This window comes from Meriones unguiculatus, chromosome 3, assembly GCF_030254825.1.
Source record: "Meriones unguiculatus strain TT.TT164.6M chromosome 3, Bangor_MerUng_6.1, whole genome shotgun sequence".
In the NCBI taxonomy this organism is placed as follows: Eukaryota; Metazoa; Chordata; class Mammalia; order Rodentia; family Muridae; genus Meriones; species Meriones unguiculatus.
Window position 1 is genome coordinate 83,646,939 of NC_083351.1, and position 18,527 is coordinate 83,665,465.

An 18,527-nucleotide genomic window follows, 5' to 3' on the forward strand; every position below is an offset into this window, starting at 1 on the left:
ATGTTCTGCAGAGCCCCCACGCCACATACACTGAATTGTTAAGTGAACGTGGAAAAGTGAGCTAGGTGCTTGTAGGGAAGGCCAGCCCACTTCAGGGAAGCTGAAGATGAGCTGCCTCTGAGGGTGGATTCTACAGATCCTAACAGAAGATGTAGTGGTCAACTTATCTTAGTTTTGCTCAAGAAAATAACTAACTGAAATGTACCGATGGACTTAATCTTGTCCCTTATGGGCTAGTGGCTCATTTTTGTCCAGCTGCCCAATTCAGAAGCCTTGAGCTCATTAGGATCTTCACTCTCCTCTATTGTTGTCACTCAAAAAGTCCTGTAAACATGCCATTAGAGTTGAATTTGACAGGCCAGGCCTCCTCACCATAGGTGTAGGGTAGACTAGCACACTGTCTAATAGACACAGTTGTCGGTTCTGTCTAGGGAAGATCTGGATCTAAATTCTAACCTTTTCCTGTTTCTAAGGTTTTTATTTCAATTTTGGGATCGTTTAATCGAATCTCTATTTTTAAAAATGTCATGTTAAGCTCTTAAAGATACTCAGTACATTAATTAGGGTGGCTTTGATAAAAACACTTTAATTATTTAATTGCTGGTAATAGGACCCTTCATTCATTGGTCACGTAACCAATGGCAGGAACCAAGCACTGCCCATTATCATTTAATTCATATAAGTTTCTCTAGACTATCCCTGCTTTACATATTTTTATTAGTATTTAAACCACTGCAGCTGAGAGAATTTAAACAGTTTGATTAGAACCATCACCAAGTTAACAGTGGCCAGGTGAGAGACTAATGCTAGCACCCAACACCAAACCACAGGCCTGGGACAATTTCCTGTCTTCCAAAATAATTACATCAACTTCTGCTTTTCTTATTTTATAACAGTTCATTGGTTCCTTATTTTTTATCATTTGGAAAAGTATCACTTTAAGAAAAGGCAGGAGAAGGTAAATAAATACCAAATAACAAATTATTTGTTTGATATTTTAATAAAAGCCATAGGAGAGAGAAAACACTGAGATAAATGAGATACTGTCTCTGTTAGTCTGTTTGGTGGTGCTGTCACAGATGGCCTGAGAAAAGGTAATTTATAATGAATGTGCATATATTGACTAAAATTCTAGAGGCTGAGAAATCCAGCATTGGATGAAAAAGTTCTTGCTGCAGAACGTAGCAGGGCTGAGAGAGCAAGACAGCTAACCCCGTCCCAAGGCCACCCTCTGTCATGGAGTTCATCTGCTCATTATGGCTTTGCCCTCAGGAGGCCTTGCCTTTTGGGTGCTAATGCATTGAAAGTTCTCAGTACTTGTGTTCCAGGGACACATCTAAATCCCCACAGCAGTGCCTTTCCTGTATAAGCACACAGCACACCTTATTTTCCTTGTAGAATTTCTCAAAACTGCCATTACTTCAACCTCCAAACTGAACTTCTTATTTTTCAGTGTGTAATTTGGGTTTGTTTGCTCTGAACTGGGCAATGCATAAGCACCAAAGGAATAAATGTGGGCAAAACAAGCTATTTCCAGATAGTTTCTTTTAATCAAAACATTGACCAGTGTGCTCAGGAAATCTCTGTTTAAGACAGGATCTCAATTTTGGAAAGTGGGTCGGGTATATGGTTCTGTTGTTCAGTATGCTAAAGAGAAAGGTAAACTGTGGGCAGAATAAGGCCTCAGAGAGCTCGTATCCATAGGCAACTTGATCCTGCCCAACTCATTTCCATGCACACTGGAGAGTGTGTTTACTGCACTAACTGCCACGCGGTACACTAGGAACTTAATGTCTGAGGTATCACGAATGCACGGGGGGTTTTAGATGAAGAAACAAGCGTGTCTTTTCCATGTCCAGCGATACTGTGACTGTGGGGAATAAGATTGGGTCTCAGTCAACACTGAGAGTATGTGCCATCTACTTTCTTATCAGCCAGGGTAGCTCTGAGTTTCCTAGAACTCATTTTCTTCTTAGTATATTTTTTTAAGTGTAAAAAGTGAGATTATAATGCATTCTTCAGGGTAGTTTGTGTTTGCACTTGACTTAATGAGCCTGGAAGATATAGTCTCTCAGCTTTTCTCCCAAAGTCTTTCTCTTTCAAGTGAAATTTGAATTAAAGGTTTTGGCTCTCACTCACTTGCTTTCCTTAGAACTTTCCCTGGGTTATATTTAGACACCCAATGTGTGAAAACTCTGTCATAGTATGAAAAGCCTTCTGTTTGGGATACAAATATCAAAACTTGAAGTAGGGCTAGTGGTTATATATAAAAATACCTGCCTCTCTTCCTGTCTTGCAGGCTGCTGTTCAGTATGTTTCTATTCCCTACAGCTTTAGCCGTGACACAGACATCTCTATATTGTGGGGCAGAAAAACACAACCCTTTTGAGGTCATATTTAAAAATGACTTATTGAGTCTATTCCACAAAAATTTATGGAATGTGCTGTGTTGTCCAGTGTTCTCAGGAACCATAAGAAGCAAGGTGTGAGCTGACCAATACACATGGGAGGCATATTTTATATTAACTAATTCTAATCATGACAATATAACATTTAGTAAGTAGACTAACAGTCTCAATGTGGATCTCACACTGCACTGGCCAGGCTGGGTGGGCTATGTATTTATGACCTTTCTTGGATCCATGTTATAAATTCCCTACCCACCTTATAGGTTTATATAGTTATGAGTTGTAAATAAATGTTGCTGAATTCTATAAACTGCAAAATATTATACCAATGTCAAGATTAAAATAAGTAATATAATAGATTAGTGACTAATGGCACAGTAACAGGATTAAGAAATGGAGTACCTTGTTCTGCTATATGCTGAGGGTCTTGTTAATTAACATAGCTTTTAAGCATAATATAGTCACCATAGTGACAGTCACCTCAAAATAGAAAAGCTTTCTGCAGCAATCAGCTAATAATCTAGACTGTGGAAATGTTTGTCTATACAAATAAACCTTCCCCTTGCTCGTGATGGCACTTCATTCTGTGCTGTCTCCAAAAGAGTGAATATAGAGTCACTGTATGATTCAACAATTCTCCTGGGCACTAGTTTAAAGAGCTGAAGGTGGGGAATGGACTTGGACAGCAGTGTATGTAGAGTTCATATACAGTCACCAAAAGGCAGAAACAGCCCAACTCTGCACTGGCTGTAGACACACAGTGTCATATCACCCAGCCTTCAACAGGAAGGAAACGCTGACACTGCTGTGGCATGGGTATCCTTGACATGGTGTTAAGTGAAATGAGTTACAATCTGAGGTTTGCATAATTCTACTTAGATGAGGTTGAGAGAATAGTGTCACAGACACAGAGAATGAAATGGTGGTTCCTGGGGGGAGGGAGCTGTGGGGAGTTGTTAGCTAATGGGGACAGAGCTTCAGTTTAGAGAGATGAAAACATCCCGGAGATGTGGGGTGGCCTTACACAGCAAGGTGAATGTATAAATGCCACCGAAGGGGACCCTTAACGTTTCTTAGGATGGGAATTTTTTTGTTACATAATTTAGAATGATGTTTCAGGGACTTGAGAGACAGCTAGGTGGGCAGAGTGTGGACTGTGTAAGCGTGAAGACTTCACTTGGCCCCCACACCCATGTAAAAGCAAGGCATAGCGGTGCACATCGGTAGCACCAGTGTTGGAGATAGGAAGGCAGCAGTGACAGGCAGATCCCAGGGAGCTTGCTGGCCCACTCCAGCTGGAATGTTACATTCCAGGTCCATTGAGAGACCAGGTCTTGAAGAATAAGAATGATAAAGGAAGACATTCAAATTTAGTGAACGCACACATACGCTCAAGTAAGATTTCAGATACCTCTTTGAGAACAATCTGGGCTGTTGGGTGTTTCTAAGTAAAAAATGGTGAGTCTTGGAGGTGATTGGCCTTATAATCACAAAATTGGGTTTAAATTCCTTTTGTTCTAATGAAGTTGGCCTGTGTTCAATAGTCAAGTCTCATTCAGGTTGTGATGTTATTGTTTGCCTCAGGGGGAGGGTTAGGGGTTCGGTTTTTGTTGTGGTTGTTTTGGTTTTATTTTTTTCCTGTGACAATATCAGACACACTTTTCACTGAGTAAACTTTCAGAAGTGTGACATCCAACTGTGACTTCATCTATTTATATCAAAAGGTATTGGGGAGATTTCCTATATCTTACAATAACGATTACACTATTTCTGAAATCAAATGTTTTGTTGTCCCGTGCATAGTTTTGGAAAATGGGTGAGCGCTCTGGAGCCTTCCACCCATTTGAATGATCAAGCATCACTGGCCTCAGTGTGTTTGCTATTCTTCTAAAGCTCCCTTCCATCAACCGTTTTGTATCTTCTGTGTTACTCTAGTAAGAGGTGACCTTATACATGAAGAAATGGAAGCACAGAGATGATTTAGAATTTTTGCCTGTGGACACACTGGCCAGGAAGAAAGTGGGATTTGTTCCAATGTTAATAAGATAAATGTTTGCCTATGTGATGTCCTGGGTGCTGGGATACCAAGCACTATGAATCCTGCTTGTCAAAGGCATGGGTGTCAGAAGGTAAACAGGTCAGGGATGCTGAGATCTGCAGTAGGGTTGCGTTTGGGTCACTATGAGAACAAAGGAGTAGGGTAAAGAGCTCAACTGCATGATCCAGAAACATCTGCAAAGAAGCCAATGCTTTATATTTAGACTTAAAGATCAAGCAAGAAGTACACACAGACTCAAAGTACCATGGAGCTTTTGACTCATTATTTGTTGTGATTGTGCATGTGTATGCATGTATGTGTGTGTGTGTGTGTGTGTGCCCATGTGTGTGTGTATGTGTATGTGTATGCCCATGTGTGCATGTGCATGTGTGGATCTCAAGTCACATCAGCTGTCTTTCCTCAGGTGTCATCCACTTAGAGATAGTATCTCTTACTGACCTTGTAGGCCATGATGGCTAGCCAGTGAGCCCTGGAAACTGCCTGTCCCTTCCTGTGAGCACTGAGAGTATAAGCAAGCACCACCACAGCTATAATTCTTTAATGCGAGTTCTGGGGATTACACTCTCAGGTACTCAGACATCCACAGCAGGCATTAACTAAGCAAGCCATCCCTCCATCAGCCCTAGCCACCATTCTTTGGACATTTCCACTACTTATGGACAAATATGTTTGCAAGTTACAGTTTCACTATATTCACGTATTAAAATGTGTTAGGTATCATATAGTGATACCTTCTCATTTTGCAAATATAAATATAAAAATATAAAACCTTAACAGTTAAGTAATGCTTCAGGGCACTTCCGAGTTGGCTCTGTTGATTGTCTGTCTCATGGTGTTACTCTCTTCCCCAGAATGAAGAGTATTTCCCACACTAGCATGCTTTTCATGGTGCTGGTATCCAGAAGAGTTGTTCTAAACTTCACGTCACTCTCTGCTTTTTCCCCCTTAACAGTTTTATGACCAAAGATGAGCTGGAAACAGCTGGACCTCAGTTTCTGACTCCTGAGCAGATGGGGGACTCTTCAGAATCCTTTAATGCCCCAGAGGATGAGGCCCCAAGAGAGTACCAAGCCAATGACTCAGACTCAGATGGACCCATCCTGTACACTGATGATGATGAGGAAGAGGATGATGATGATGATGGCAGTGGAGAAAGTAAGAATATTTCCCAAGAAGAAGAGGAAGTGGTGTACAGAGATCCACCTACTGTGCAACACAAAAGCCTTGTCAGCCACTACCACCCAGTGTTTTCCGCCCCTCACTTCTTCTCTCAAATTAGAAATATATCTATCCTAGTTAGAACTGGTGACACAAACCATTGATCCCAGCTACATGGGAGGGTGAAGCAAGGCTACAGCCAGTTCAAGGCAAGCCTTGGTACAGAGTGAGTTCAAGGCTAGCCTGGGCAACTTCATGAAACCAGGTTTCAAGCTAAAAACTCAAAAGAGGCGTGGAGGATAGCAAACTGCCATGGGTTCATGGATTCAATTCTTAGCACTGCAAGAAAAATATAAAATGTACCTGTCCCAAAGTTTAGCTCCTGATGACAGGTTTTTTCCAGAAGAGGATACCACATGGGGTGCCACACCCTTGTCAATGATGTAGACTGGATATTTGTGATGATACAATCTAAGCTTTCTTTAAACAGGCTTTCCCTAGGAAAGTCAAAGGTAGACATTCCTGTAGGGACCTGTTCTTAAAGAAAGAATGTTGGGAAGAGGTCTTTCCTTTGCTTACTGGAAGTATTAGGAAATTTCACTCATTTGATAATGTAGCTTGAAGAGAGAAGAGGAATAAGAATAACACACACTTTGTTGGAGATCAACATTCTCCCTTGTCCACTATGGCTAAGCTAGGATGCCTTTTAGAAAGGAAGGACCTGAAGAGGAAACAGGCCATGGCTCCATCCAATTAGATGGCTGGAATGTGCTGTTACAATGGGCTTTGGTTTGGTTTTGAATTTAGGAGGAGTGTGACTTGGGAGGAATTCAATGTGGGATTGAATTTATAGATGATTAAATGTTATTAGTACATAAATATTAGTATATAAACATACTATACAATCATTAGTATACGATTCGATAGAAATTTGTTAAATTTCCCCTCATTAGCATCCTTCTAATAGCTACTGTCTGCTGGGAGTTTAGGAATGCCTGGGTGACTGAGGGTTAATGCATTTCTATATAGGGTAGGCTTTCTGCCAGCATGACGCCTGGCTGGGGGGAAGAGGATGACAGGGATTAACTGTACAGAGTAAGGAGAGTGAATAAGCTTTTGATTTGAAAAGAAAGCAAAGGCATTGTGCAATCAGTTTTCCATGATCTACCATATCAGCAGAATAAACTTGAGCTATCTCCATCCAAATGATGAGGTGATACTTCCAAGCTTGTTCATGGTGTCTTGAGATTATTTTTTCCGAGAGCATTAGAAAAAAAGTCCTTCAATTCTTTTTCAAAATGAAATATCTCCAACTCTCCCCTCACCCCTTGGACTGATTAGGTTTCCCCTCTTGCATGCAAGTAAAAATTTTGGCCCAGGTCCTATTAAAGTTCAGGCTCATGTAACCAAAGCCCTGCTAGGGTGAAAACTGATGTACCCTTTTCAATCCTCAGGTGCTTTGGCAAGTAAGATACGACGAAGAGATACTCTTGCTATCAAACTTGGCAACAGACCATCCAAGAAAGAACTGGAGGATAAAAACATCCTACAGCGAACTTCTGAAGAAGAGAGGCAGGAGATCCGACAGCAGATCGGGACCAAGCTGGTCAGGTACTTGCTGGCATGTGAGCACAGCTCTGACTGATTCATAGTAGTAGTCTTCTGTGTCTGCTATCTGCCTGGGGTCTCGGTGAATTCACCAGGTTTAAGTATTCCTGGTCCATTGCTCTCAGATGTTGAACCACACAAAGAATTTGCCTTTTGGTCAGTTATCCAGTAGCTCTGAGATCTCCAAATCTAGCTTACATGTTTATACACTTTTCTAACAATTTATCCATTATAAATACTCAGGCTTGGATGGCTGACTGGTCTCTGCTGCAGTTATTCAACTGCACCATTGTATAAAAGGTATAAATAATATATAAACAAATAAGCCCAGGAGTGCTTTAATAAAATATGTTTACCAAAAAGCATGGCATGAAGAATTTGGCCTGCAGTCCACAGCTTGTCCAGCATCTATTCTAATCTGAGGACTCATTGAGATTTATGTGAAAACTGTGAGGTCCACGTGGGCTGTGAGACTGGAGAAGTGCCAAGCCTCAGTGGCCTAGCTTTGTGCTGGTCAAGTAAGCTGTTGGAGCCTCTATACCTACCAGGGCTACCAGAGCTACCAGAGCATTTGCCATTCTCCGCAGGGAAAGAATCCCCTAAGGCCCTTCCCTGCCAAAAGGGTGACTTTCCATGACAGCGTGACAGCTGCTGTGGCTCCTATCTGTAGGGAAGAGTCACCCTCCTAAGGAATCCCGAAGGCCTGGGAATCCCTAGCACTTGCGGCTCCCTCCAGGATTCCAGAAGGAATTTTGAGCAGATTGCCAGGGTCTCCTTGTCACTGTAGAGTTTTCACCTCAGCCCTAAGCCTGGACCATTTCCTGCTTCAGGAAAGAGCTAGCAGAAATCAAAAGAACTTCATGTCAAATTTGTCTTCTTAACAAATAAAAGCAGGGGCCTCTCTGGGGCCTCCGGGAGAGAAAGGGGGCTGCTGATAACCATGCAGTTCCTCAGAAACAAGTTAGGATCACTGTTCATCTGTGATGGATTTCTTTTATACCATCTCCTCTACACCACACGCAGGAAAATATGTGACAAATGTGTTTTATTATTTTATTGCCTTTGTTTATGTTTTGTTGTGAAAAAAATTTAATCATTGAACAATAATGCATGTAAAATGATAGCAAAATAGGATAAACTCCTTAAAAGCAAAGAATATTAGTGTACTTTATCATAGTAAAGGATTTTTTTTAAGTGAATCACAGTGCCAGGATAATCGCTCACCTGGTAAAATGCTTGCTATGCAAGCACTGAGACTTGGGTTCCATCTTTAGCACCCAGGTAAAATGTTATTATCTTACAAAAGCCCGAAACACTCCAGAATTAAAGGCTTTATAAATTATGTTAACTGTGTTAGTACACAGAAAAAAACCTAAAATCATTTTTCAAATGAGCAAAGTTTCCTACTCTTTTTATACTAAATGCCTAGTCATAGTTATTTGTAATGGAAAAAAGTTATAAATTGTCAGACCAAAATGCTGTTATTATTCTTAGTTATACACCTAGAAAACTCTGTAAAAAGCAAAGCTGCTACATAATAATTCCTGCAAGTTCAAAAATCTATGGTTAGTCAATAAACATGAGCATCATAGTAATGCTGCCATTGACACAGAACGGGAGAGTACAGCGAGTGGGAGAGATGGCTGTACTTGCTATGGCCATTTAAATAGCCAACTGTTTCTTTCACCTGAGGCTCAAAACATTTCCAGTTCAGATAAACACAATGGATGGAAGGGATTTAGAGAGTAGAAAGAGTAAACACTTTTATCAGTGAGAAAAATTAGTCGCACAGGTTGATCAGATGCGCCGCTTGTATGAACCTTGAAGGGAAGTAGGATTTTTTCATAGAATTGGGGCATTGATGGTGTTTCAATTTTATCAGAGGAAACAAAACAAATGTCACCTCTTCTAATGTGAGCTCAAGGAAGACCAAAGATCATCCACTGAGATGGAATGAAAAACCATCGGTGGCACGTTCGAAAACATTTGAGAGTGTGATAAGCTTAATAGTGAGGGAGGGCTAGTCACAATCAGTGAGTTTGGGCTAGGGTGAAGCCCAGTGCTAGAGAATTGCTGAGCAAATATAAGACCCTACACTTGATCCTAAGCACTGCAAATGAATGAATGAATGAATGAACACTTGATCCTAAGCACTGCAAATGAATGAATGAATGAGATGAGATGAGATGAGATGAGATGAGATGAGATGAGATGAGATGAGATGAGATGAGATGAGATGAGGGCTTATTTAAAACTAAGAAAAATACTGGCAGAAATGTATCTAAAACAAGATAAAAGATACCCACTGTTAGATGCCTCTCATAAAACAGAGTTCTTAAATTTAAAGCTTTTACTACCTGGACCACAGTAAAATTAAATGTTTATTTTTTTAACTTAAATTGTATAGACTTGTTAAACTAGTAGTTCACAATTAAAAATTAAACCAGCATTTATGGAAATATAGCATACTTTGTTCTTGATCAATATTTTTGAAGTAGTTTAAACATTATGATAAAATAATTATGAAGTTATTTATTTGCATAATAATTCCATCATGGAGACTATGTAAGACGAAAAAGACCTACAATGATTCTTTAAAGGATGGTTTATAAATATATGTATTATGAGATTGTTTATAGCCATGACAAATTAAAACAAACCAAGTGGACAAAACCAGGACACTGATAAGAAAAAGGTAAAAACTTTAGTCTTTTACCAGTCTCGTCAAGGGTTCCTTGGAGAAGATGCCCATGCTTCCTTGGGTAGCACAGGAAATGTGGGCATAGATTAGAATGGTGGATACCAGTTCTAACCGTCCATCTTGGGTACTGCCTGTGTCTTGTATGGGCTAGTATTCCAGTGCCACCCATCAAATTCTTAATATCATTGTTAAGCACACACATGATCTATATTTTAATTTTTTATTATAATCTGGTTTGTCCTTCGTAGTATATAAACAATAAAGGATTGTTTTTCCGTGAACACAGCACACCTTCTCCATCCTGCTCAAGATTTTACCCACAGTTAGAATTCGGACATTTTAAGTGAGATGAGGTGGGAGTGGAACCTGCCTGTGTTTTAGTTTAAGCAAGTTAATCTCTTTCTTCATCTGCATGTTGAGAGCTGGCAGGTACCTTAATGAGTTGTTTTAAGGTTTCTTCCAGACACATTAAGCATCTCAGCACAATATTAGGAACTTTGAAAGTAGGACTAAAGGTGGATGTGGTTATTCTCGTGGTTATCTGTGCTTTTAACAGCCAAGTCTCATACATATTCTCATGTATGGATAAAAACCCAGAGGCTTTCATTCTTTTTTTTTCCATCTTTTTAAAATTTTTTTTCACAATTTATTAAATCTCCTGACTGAAGCCCCCTCCTTCAACTTCCTCCAGTCCTATCCTCCCTTCCTCCCACCCCCATCCCTTTCCCCTAGCCCACTGAAAGGGGGAGTTCTCCACTATTGCCATCTGCCCATAGCTTATCATGTCTCATCAGGACTGCCTAGATCCTCTTCCTGGTAAGGCCGTATCACCAGGGGTGAGTGATCAAAGAGCAGGCAACTGAGTTCATGATAGAGGCAGCCCCTGCTCCCCTCACTCAGAGATCCACATAGAGACTGAGCTGCCAATCAGCCACATCTGATCATGCATAGTCCTCCAATCATCCTGAGTGAGGTAACCCAGAAACAGAAAGTCAGGGATGGTATACACTCACTTATAAGTAGATATTAGCTGTATAATGTAGGCTAGCCATCTATAGACCTAAAGAAGCTAAACACTAAGGAGGACCCAAGGGAGGATGCTTAAATCTCATTCAGAATGGCAAACAGTATAGACACTAGATGCGGTGGAAGAGAGAAAACAGAATGGGAGCGTACTATAGAGGGTCCTCTGAAAGGATCTACCCAACAGGGGATCGAAGCAGATGCTGAGACTCAGCCAAACTTTGGGCAGAGTGCAAGGAGTCTTATGGAAGAAGAGAGGGGTGAAAATAGAGGGACATGGAGGGGATAGGAGCCTCACAAGGAGACCAACAAAGCTAAAAGGTCTGAGGCCAGGGGGTCCTGCAGAGGCTTTCATTTTTAATGCAAGACAACCTTTGAGGTCCCATTTTAGTCAACTGTAAGATTTTAGAAGGTAGGAAAGGAAAAGAAAGCATTCCGGAGGAAGGAAGTTCCATCAGTAACAGAGAGCCAACACACTTGGACGAGACACACTGTCATGCTGTCAGTGCACACACCTAACATGCAGTGTGGTGATGGCATAGACTCCAGCGTAGGTACAGTTGCTCCTTAGGGTCTTTTGTGGATTCATTTACTCACCTTAATTTCAAAGTAGTCCCAATGGAGATCGAACTTCAACAAAAATTTGAGGAGATATTTGAAGGATCACTAGTTTGTCATGGTCCTAACACTGAGAATTTGGTAGGTCCAGTAAACATTACATTGAAGTTGTCTTTTATGTTCATTCATCTTAGTTACACAAATTCAGCCTACATCCTGAGGAAATCTTTCACTGCGATTAATGACAAATTAATCATGTAAACAAGACAAAGAACAAAGTTATGAGGAGTTTCTAGGAGTTTCTGCTCTCACGGGAAGCAGTTAACTACTAATCCTGGATGAGCCTGGCTTATCTCAGCAGCAGGGAAGAGGGAGCTGAATAGCTTAAGATAACGTTGTATATAATACATTCACTTACAGTGCCTGACACAGGCTTTCCCTTCAAACCCTGAGCAGCATAGATTGAGCAACTCATACATTGACATGAACTTTACAACAGCAGCTGAGGCCCCAGTGCACTGTACATTAATTAAGTAAGCTATCAGTTACACTGCTGTAACATGCCAGGGAAATGGGAGTTCAAGCAATGTATGTTGATTTTTTTTTTTTCTTACTAGTTTAGAGGAAGCTAGGCCACCCAGCGTGATGAGAAGTTTCTCCTCTTCTTGGAGGCCCAACAGCCAGATTCCTTCTGCTTTGTTAATTTCTTATGCCCCTGGGTAATCTCATCTGCAAGATCAAAGCTGGCTCATAACACCATGTTCAAGGGCAGCCTGTCCAAGAGAGAAATGGAAAGCAAGGACCACACACTCTTCTGTGTTGAGGGGAAAAAAAACAACTTAAAAACTTCACTCTGTTCATGTCTCATTGCAAGAAGGAAGTCACAGCCCACACCTGGCTGCTAGTGAAGCCATGATCTGTAGACATGTGCCCAGCCAAAGTCAGGTGCCTGTCTTTCAAGGATGGGTGAAGGGGAGATAGTTGAAAGTCTAAGCCCCACTTGGTAGTGTCCAAACAAATTGAAGGAAAACATTTATCTTTTAGGCTTACAATGTTTATGTTTATTTCTCGAGATATAACAGTGTCTAGTTTTGCTGTTTGTTTGTATCTTCCACCAAATGGGACTCATTTGTAACTTGTAATGTAATCATCTTGTAACCTGTAGTATATTCATTTTGTCATGGTAGGAGACTCAGCCAGAGGCCAACAACTGAAGAATTAGAGCAAAGAAACATCTTAAAACGTGAGTATATGTTGCTATACAATAGTTCCTCGGGTGATCAATAATAAGGTGCCCCCGAGGCAGCCCATCCATCAGGAGAGAGACACGATTCACAACTGATTGAAATGGCCTGTGTATATGTGTTACTAGATGTTTACATCTTTTAAAAAACAATTTCTTGGTTTTTATATTTCTCTTTATGGCTTTAAGCCTGATGTCCCATAAAGTGGAGTCCTGCTCATAGCAATTATTTTTGAGAAAAATGAAATGTATCCCATGTGTTCTTTTACCCAAATATTAAAGCAAATGCTGTAGCTTGCTTTCAAATAACTGCCAAAGAAAGAATCCACAAGGAAATCAATCAAACATTCCTATATTGTTATGAATAATAAAGTTTGTTGCTAGGTTGAACAAATGTCCCAATTTAAAATTATGGTAAGAGGGGTTTTTCAAGGCATTTCATTTTCCTTTGTTGAGATAATTCTTCTTTCTTGGATTCTTTGTGGTTTCTTGACACTTAAAAGAGTTCTCCATTCATTTCCTGCTTTATTTTTCCATTCTGACTTCTGGTGGCAAAGTGTGGGAGAGCCCAGTAGAAACAGTCTGTCCCACCATTCTCTGAACTTGTAGGTGTTAGCCCAGTTCCAAAGGAGCTCTTTATGTTGTGGTCTTTCAAAGAGTGGGAACCATCAGAACTCCGAGCAGTGCTACAATAGCAGTAAGCCATTGGCATGGGATCATCCTTTTCAACAAAGCTGGCAGAATACAGTCAACCTGCTGGATGACCCCGTGCTCTACTGAGCTATTTTCCTTTCTAAAGGACAGAAAGAATTCTGTAGTATATTTGTAGGACTGCTGCCATAACCAAAACAACCCAACAATGAATACTTACTGGTACAAGGAGGACCAGCCACCTAGACTGTAGTATCTCTTCCCTGCTGTACTTTTTCTGTTTATTTGTGAGCATAGCTTGATTAGAACCCATCAAAGTGCCTACTAATGTGCATAAATGCATGCTGGAAAGACAAAAAGGTGGCTACAAAAGAAAGGTGCATTTTTACTTTAGAAACGTCTAATGTTGACATGAAAACAAAACAGCAAGGAAGTGTCAGTGTTTTCCATGATGCATTCCTCAGGCATACTCACTGAGTTAAACTTTAGGCTCAAAGGTGAACTGTGAGCTCCTACAAGTATAGAAGACATGCCTTATTGGATGTCTGATGAAATACTTTGAAAACAGGGCCTTGCAAGTTTGGAGTAATCCTGTTTTGGGGGACCAATGTGCCAAGCCACAGTGGAGTTTAGTTATTTGAGGAACTCTTTCATGGATCCGGAAATTTATTGCATGTTGATCTTAAGTGCTGTGTTGGCTTTTGTGGCCTCTGTTTTCCTGGAGATTTGGGAAAGAGTGAGGGACCAAAGTCAACTCAGACTTGACTCCAGGCCTGTTTTACTTCCTTCTAAGTTCATGTTGATTCTGGAAACAGGAGGTCCATTTCCAGTCTGAAGAGACTGATACCTGGCTCCAGGTCCCCTGACACCGGCCAAGGGCAGCAGGCAGAGCTGGGGAGGTTCTCTCCACTGAGCAGCACAGGGCTTAGCCCACAAACACTTCATTCAGCCCCCTTGCTACTGCGCTCTTCTGTACTTTCCCCTTTTTGCTTGAATATTTCATCTCCAGTTTTCCTTCTAAAGCCCCAAGAATATATAAATGAAAACACTAGAAAACTCTGTCTGTGACACAATATGGTTTATAAGTCACATAGATATTCTTTTGAGGGCTAGAAAAGTGATTCAAAGCATAAAATATTCAACAGTTCTCTAATCCACGCCCACCACTTTAGTAAGCATGGCTGAGATGGCAATAAATACTAGCAGCTATTCTGTAAGGACGTGGGACAAACTTGATGTCTTAGTATTTTGTCCCTTATACTCCCCACTTGCTTGCTTTCCTATGTTGGTGAAAGTGCTTTTTTGTTTTTTTTTTTTAACAACTACACTTATATTGTTATGTTTGATTATTTCTTTTCAAACTAGTCCCTTAAAATCAAGAACTTACAAAGAAGCTGTCTTTTCCTAACTCTAGCTGATCAGGAAAACTGCTATGTATGGCACACATTTTCCATAAAGGACCTGAGAAAGAAAGAATACATTGCTCTTATGTTCAGTTGTGACTGTCGTGCCAAATGTATTTTCCACAGAGGGGAAAAAAAATTACTCAGGCCTTAAGTTCTGAACTTTTTTCTTCAACAATTAACTGTGAAATTTCTTAAACCTACAAAAAGTGATGGACTTTTACAGAGGGCCACCAGCCATGTGTTTGCCATTTATATTCTACTGTGAACATCCTTATTCTTCATATACCCATTGATTTGAGTTTTTTAACATATGTACATGTTAATACGTGTGTGTATATATACATAAAAATGTACATATATATGTATATATGATATATGTGGATACACATACATATAGACATTTCAAAAGGTTATAAATGTACTTTCTTTGTTGAAAATGCATACCTGGAGCCAATGAGATGGCTCGGCAGGTTAAGGCACTGCCACTGAATCTGACAACTTGAGTATAATTCCCAGGACCCACATGAATCCACTCCTACAAGTTTTTCTCTGACCTCTACATGTGTGCTGTGGCAATGTAATTGTGAACAAATACACAATAAATAAATAAATATTTTAAAGTAAAACAAAACAGAAAGCCACCCACATGGAAATGTGTAACACAGACAACAGATAAAAAGCCACAATGAACATAGGGGAGGAGATGCCCGAGTTTGCCTTCTCCCCGTCAGTGGCTCGCCAGTGCACTATACTCCAGTTGTTGGTTTTGATCCTCCCCTCTTCTCTTAGCTAAACCACACGGCGTCGGTGCCACACTGACTGACCAACAAGGCAGGCTTCTGCAGTGCCCACTGCCTTTAAAGCTCATCTATTAATGGGCTGTTTCTTCACACGCTTTCCTGTGGCTGTCTGAGGCAACACCCTTCAACTATTATGCAAGACACTGACCAAGAGCTCTGTTACTTTCTTCTTCAGTCCATCCCAATGTCCAAAACAGTTCACATCATACTGTACAGTTGGCCTTCTAATTAAGCAAAAGGTGAAGGAAAAGCACCCTGACTGGGCACATTGGAGGATATTTAAGTACCAGCTTCACAGTTTAACCTTGACCCTGTCCCACTCTGCCAAGACTCAGAGGCTACTCCTCGGCAGCTCCCCTCCATCCATTACCCTCTTTAGAAGTGTCACTTCAAACGTGGGAAATGTCAGAACTCCCAGATGGTAAGTCTCTGTTTACTCCTGTTCCCTATCTGCCGGGGGCGCTTCCTTATTAAACGTCACTAGCTGTCACCTTGTTGTACAACATCCTTAATAGGGCAAAACTAGTATTGCCTTCAGAGAAATGACATTCCACATAAGTAATGAAAACCTTCGGGATTTTGTTTATGTGCTGTGTCTCTTTGAAAAATGCCATTAAGAAAGGAAGCATGGGAGGTGGGGGCCTGGGGAGTTGGCTTAGCAGCTGAGAACATTTGTTGCTCTTACAGAAGACCAGGTTTGATTCCCATCATTCATGTGGTGGTTCACGGTCATCTTCAGTGTCATTTCCAGGACATTCAATGCCCTCTCCTGACCTTTGTAGACACCAAACACACACATGGTATACAAACATAAATGTAGGCAAAACACTCCTAAAATAGAATGAATAAATTTAAATTTTAAAAAGAGTAGCTTAAAGAAAGAAAAAAAGAAATGAAACATGGTAGGCATACAGGAAGAAATGGCTAAAATTACATTTAAGGATTATATTTTTCTTTAACTAATTGTATTATCACAGTTCTTGCCTTATGAAGCTCTGATTTTAATCATATTAACAAGAAGTTTGGAATTTGTCTAATATGTATAATAGTCAATTCACAAGCTTCATTTAGTTCACATTAAGTAATTGACCCTTTGTGTACATTTTAAGGGTAGAGAAAGACATGTTTTTGTGAAGCAATCAGCAAAGCTTACATAAGAAATCTGAGATAGAACCAAATTCATTTAAGGCAAGAACTTCAAGTGCCACTTGTCTGAAGCTTGATTTCAGATTGTATCACTGTATATAGTGACATAGATCATCTTCCTTGTAAATTAAAAGACATATTTCAGAAGAATACAGAAACTTCATTGTGTGTAAAGAATAGAAACTTATTGGGGTCAATGAGCAAATACCCATAGGTGCTATTTGTAGTCAACACTAATGTTTTACTTATGAAACCAATGGCCTTAGTGGTGAAAAGGCCATTTGAATTTTTACAGTAAATACATTTTGGGGTTGGAGAAATTGCTTAGTCAGTAAAGTGCTGGCTGTGCAAGCATGAGGATCTGAGTTCTATCACCAGCTCCCCACTTAAGAAGCTGGGTGTGGTGGAGCAGAGACACATGGAATCCTGGGGTTCTCTGGTCAGACACCTCAGCCTAATCAGTAAGCCTCAGGTCCCAGTGAGAAACACTGTCTTAAAAACCAAGGTGGTTGGCAGCAGATGATGACATTCAAGGTCCTCTGACCTGTACACACACACACACACACACACACACACACACACAAACACACACACACACACGCACGCATACTCATAGATGTGTTAAAGAAATAAAGCCTTTACATAGAACTCTCTTTACATAGAAGAGCATTTTTCTGAAGCCTTTTAACTGATCTTCTACAGTACAGTCTTTCTTCAGTAGAGTCTTTAGAATATAAACATCAGCACGTATTTTACTATGAAGTAGAATCGTGCCTTACTTAACACAGATGAGATACAAGAAGCAACAGACAAGCCTTTCAAATATGCATACCATAAATCCCAAAAGCTGTTTATTTCTTTTAAAATTCTGAACTTTTTTTCATTCCTGTCCATTGGACGACATGAGATTGCACTACTTGATGAAGCACTAGAGGAAAAGATGGCTTTGAAAAGTTAAAGTCACAAGAAAATAAATAATTTCTACCCATAGTACAACATAGCCCCATTCAGAACATTGGCTTGAAAGCCAAGTCCCAAGGAGTGCTTACATTTGCTTCTATGGAAACATAGGAAGACAAACTAAATATTTTGGTTGGGTTTGAATGAAAGTCAGCAGCTTGGATGTGCATTGGATGGTTCTAATTTGTTCTTTTAGTGTGTCTCTGATTTTTCACATGAAGGACAGATCCAGAATAAATTTTTCTCTGAATTCTGGTAGATTCTAAAACCAGGTGGTCGTCAACAATAATATGCATGTAGAACAAGAAATCTGGAGGCTAAAGGTTTAAAATTAGTGATAAAAGGCAACCAGTTCCATTAGGAAAAAAGACATCATTGTACATATATGATGTGTGTGACTGCTCTTCCTGGGGAATCTTCTGGTGCATGTCTAAGGTGATGGCTGTTTGATCAGCATAAGCCACATATGGGTAATTGTTTTGGGTACACTTTTCTGATTATACAATTATCTCTAGTAACTGTCCATTTACCTCCCTAACATACAGAAAAGAATGAAGAAGAGGAGCAAGAAGCCAAAATGGAACTCAAACGGAGACTCAGCAGGAAGGTGATGACATTATGACTGCTAATGAGCATGTGTGTTCTGGGATACAGTTTATTTTTGTTAGATAAAAACCCAGTCTTAACATGTGAATGGAATGTTTAGGGATGGCTGCTCCTATTACCTCACCAAGACATCATTCCTAGATAAAATCAACAAGGCATACAGATCAATTATTTTCTATTTACATGTTGTGCTCATTTTG

The 18,527-nt window shown here is 40.2% G+C and overlaps 1 protein-coding gene across 5 annotated transcripts in view; it reads left to right on the forward strand.

Moving 5' to 3' along the window:
• The window catches only part of Phactr2 (phosphatase and actin regulator 2), a 263,525-nt gene that overhangs the window by 218,700 nt on the left and 26,298 nt on the right, over positions 1-18,527 (forward strand). For all 5 annotated transcript variants that reach the window (XM_060380256.1, XM_060380257.1, XM_060380258.1 and 2 more), the window contains 4 exons: positions 5,420-5,622; positions 7,080-7,236; positions 12,703-12,758; positions 18,267-18,328. In XM_060380256.1, the coding sequence (XP_060236239.1) occupies positions 5,420-5,622; positions 7,080-7,236; positions 12,703-12,758; positions 18,267-18,328 (478 nt within the window). The remainder of the gene's footprint in view (positions 1-5,419; positions 5,623-7,079; positions 7,237-12,702; positions 12,759-18,266; positions 18,329-18,527) is intronic.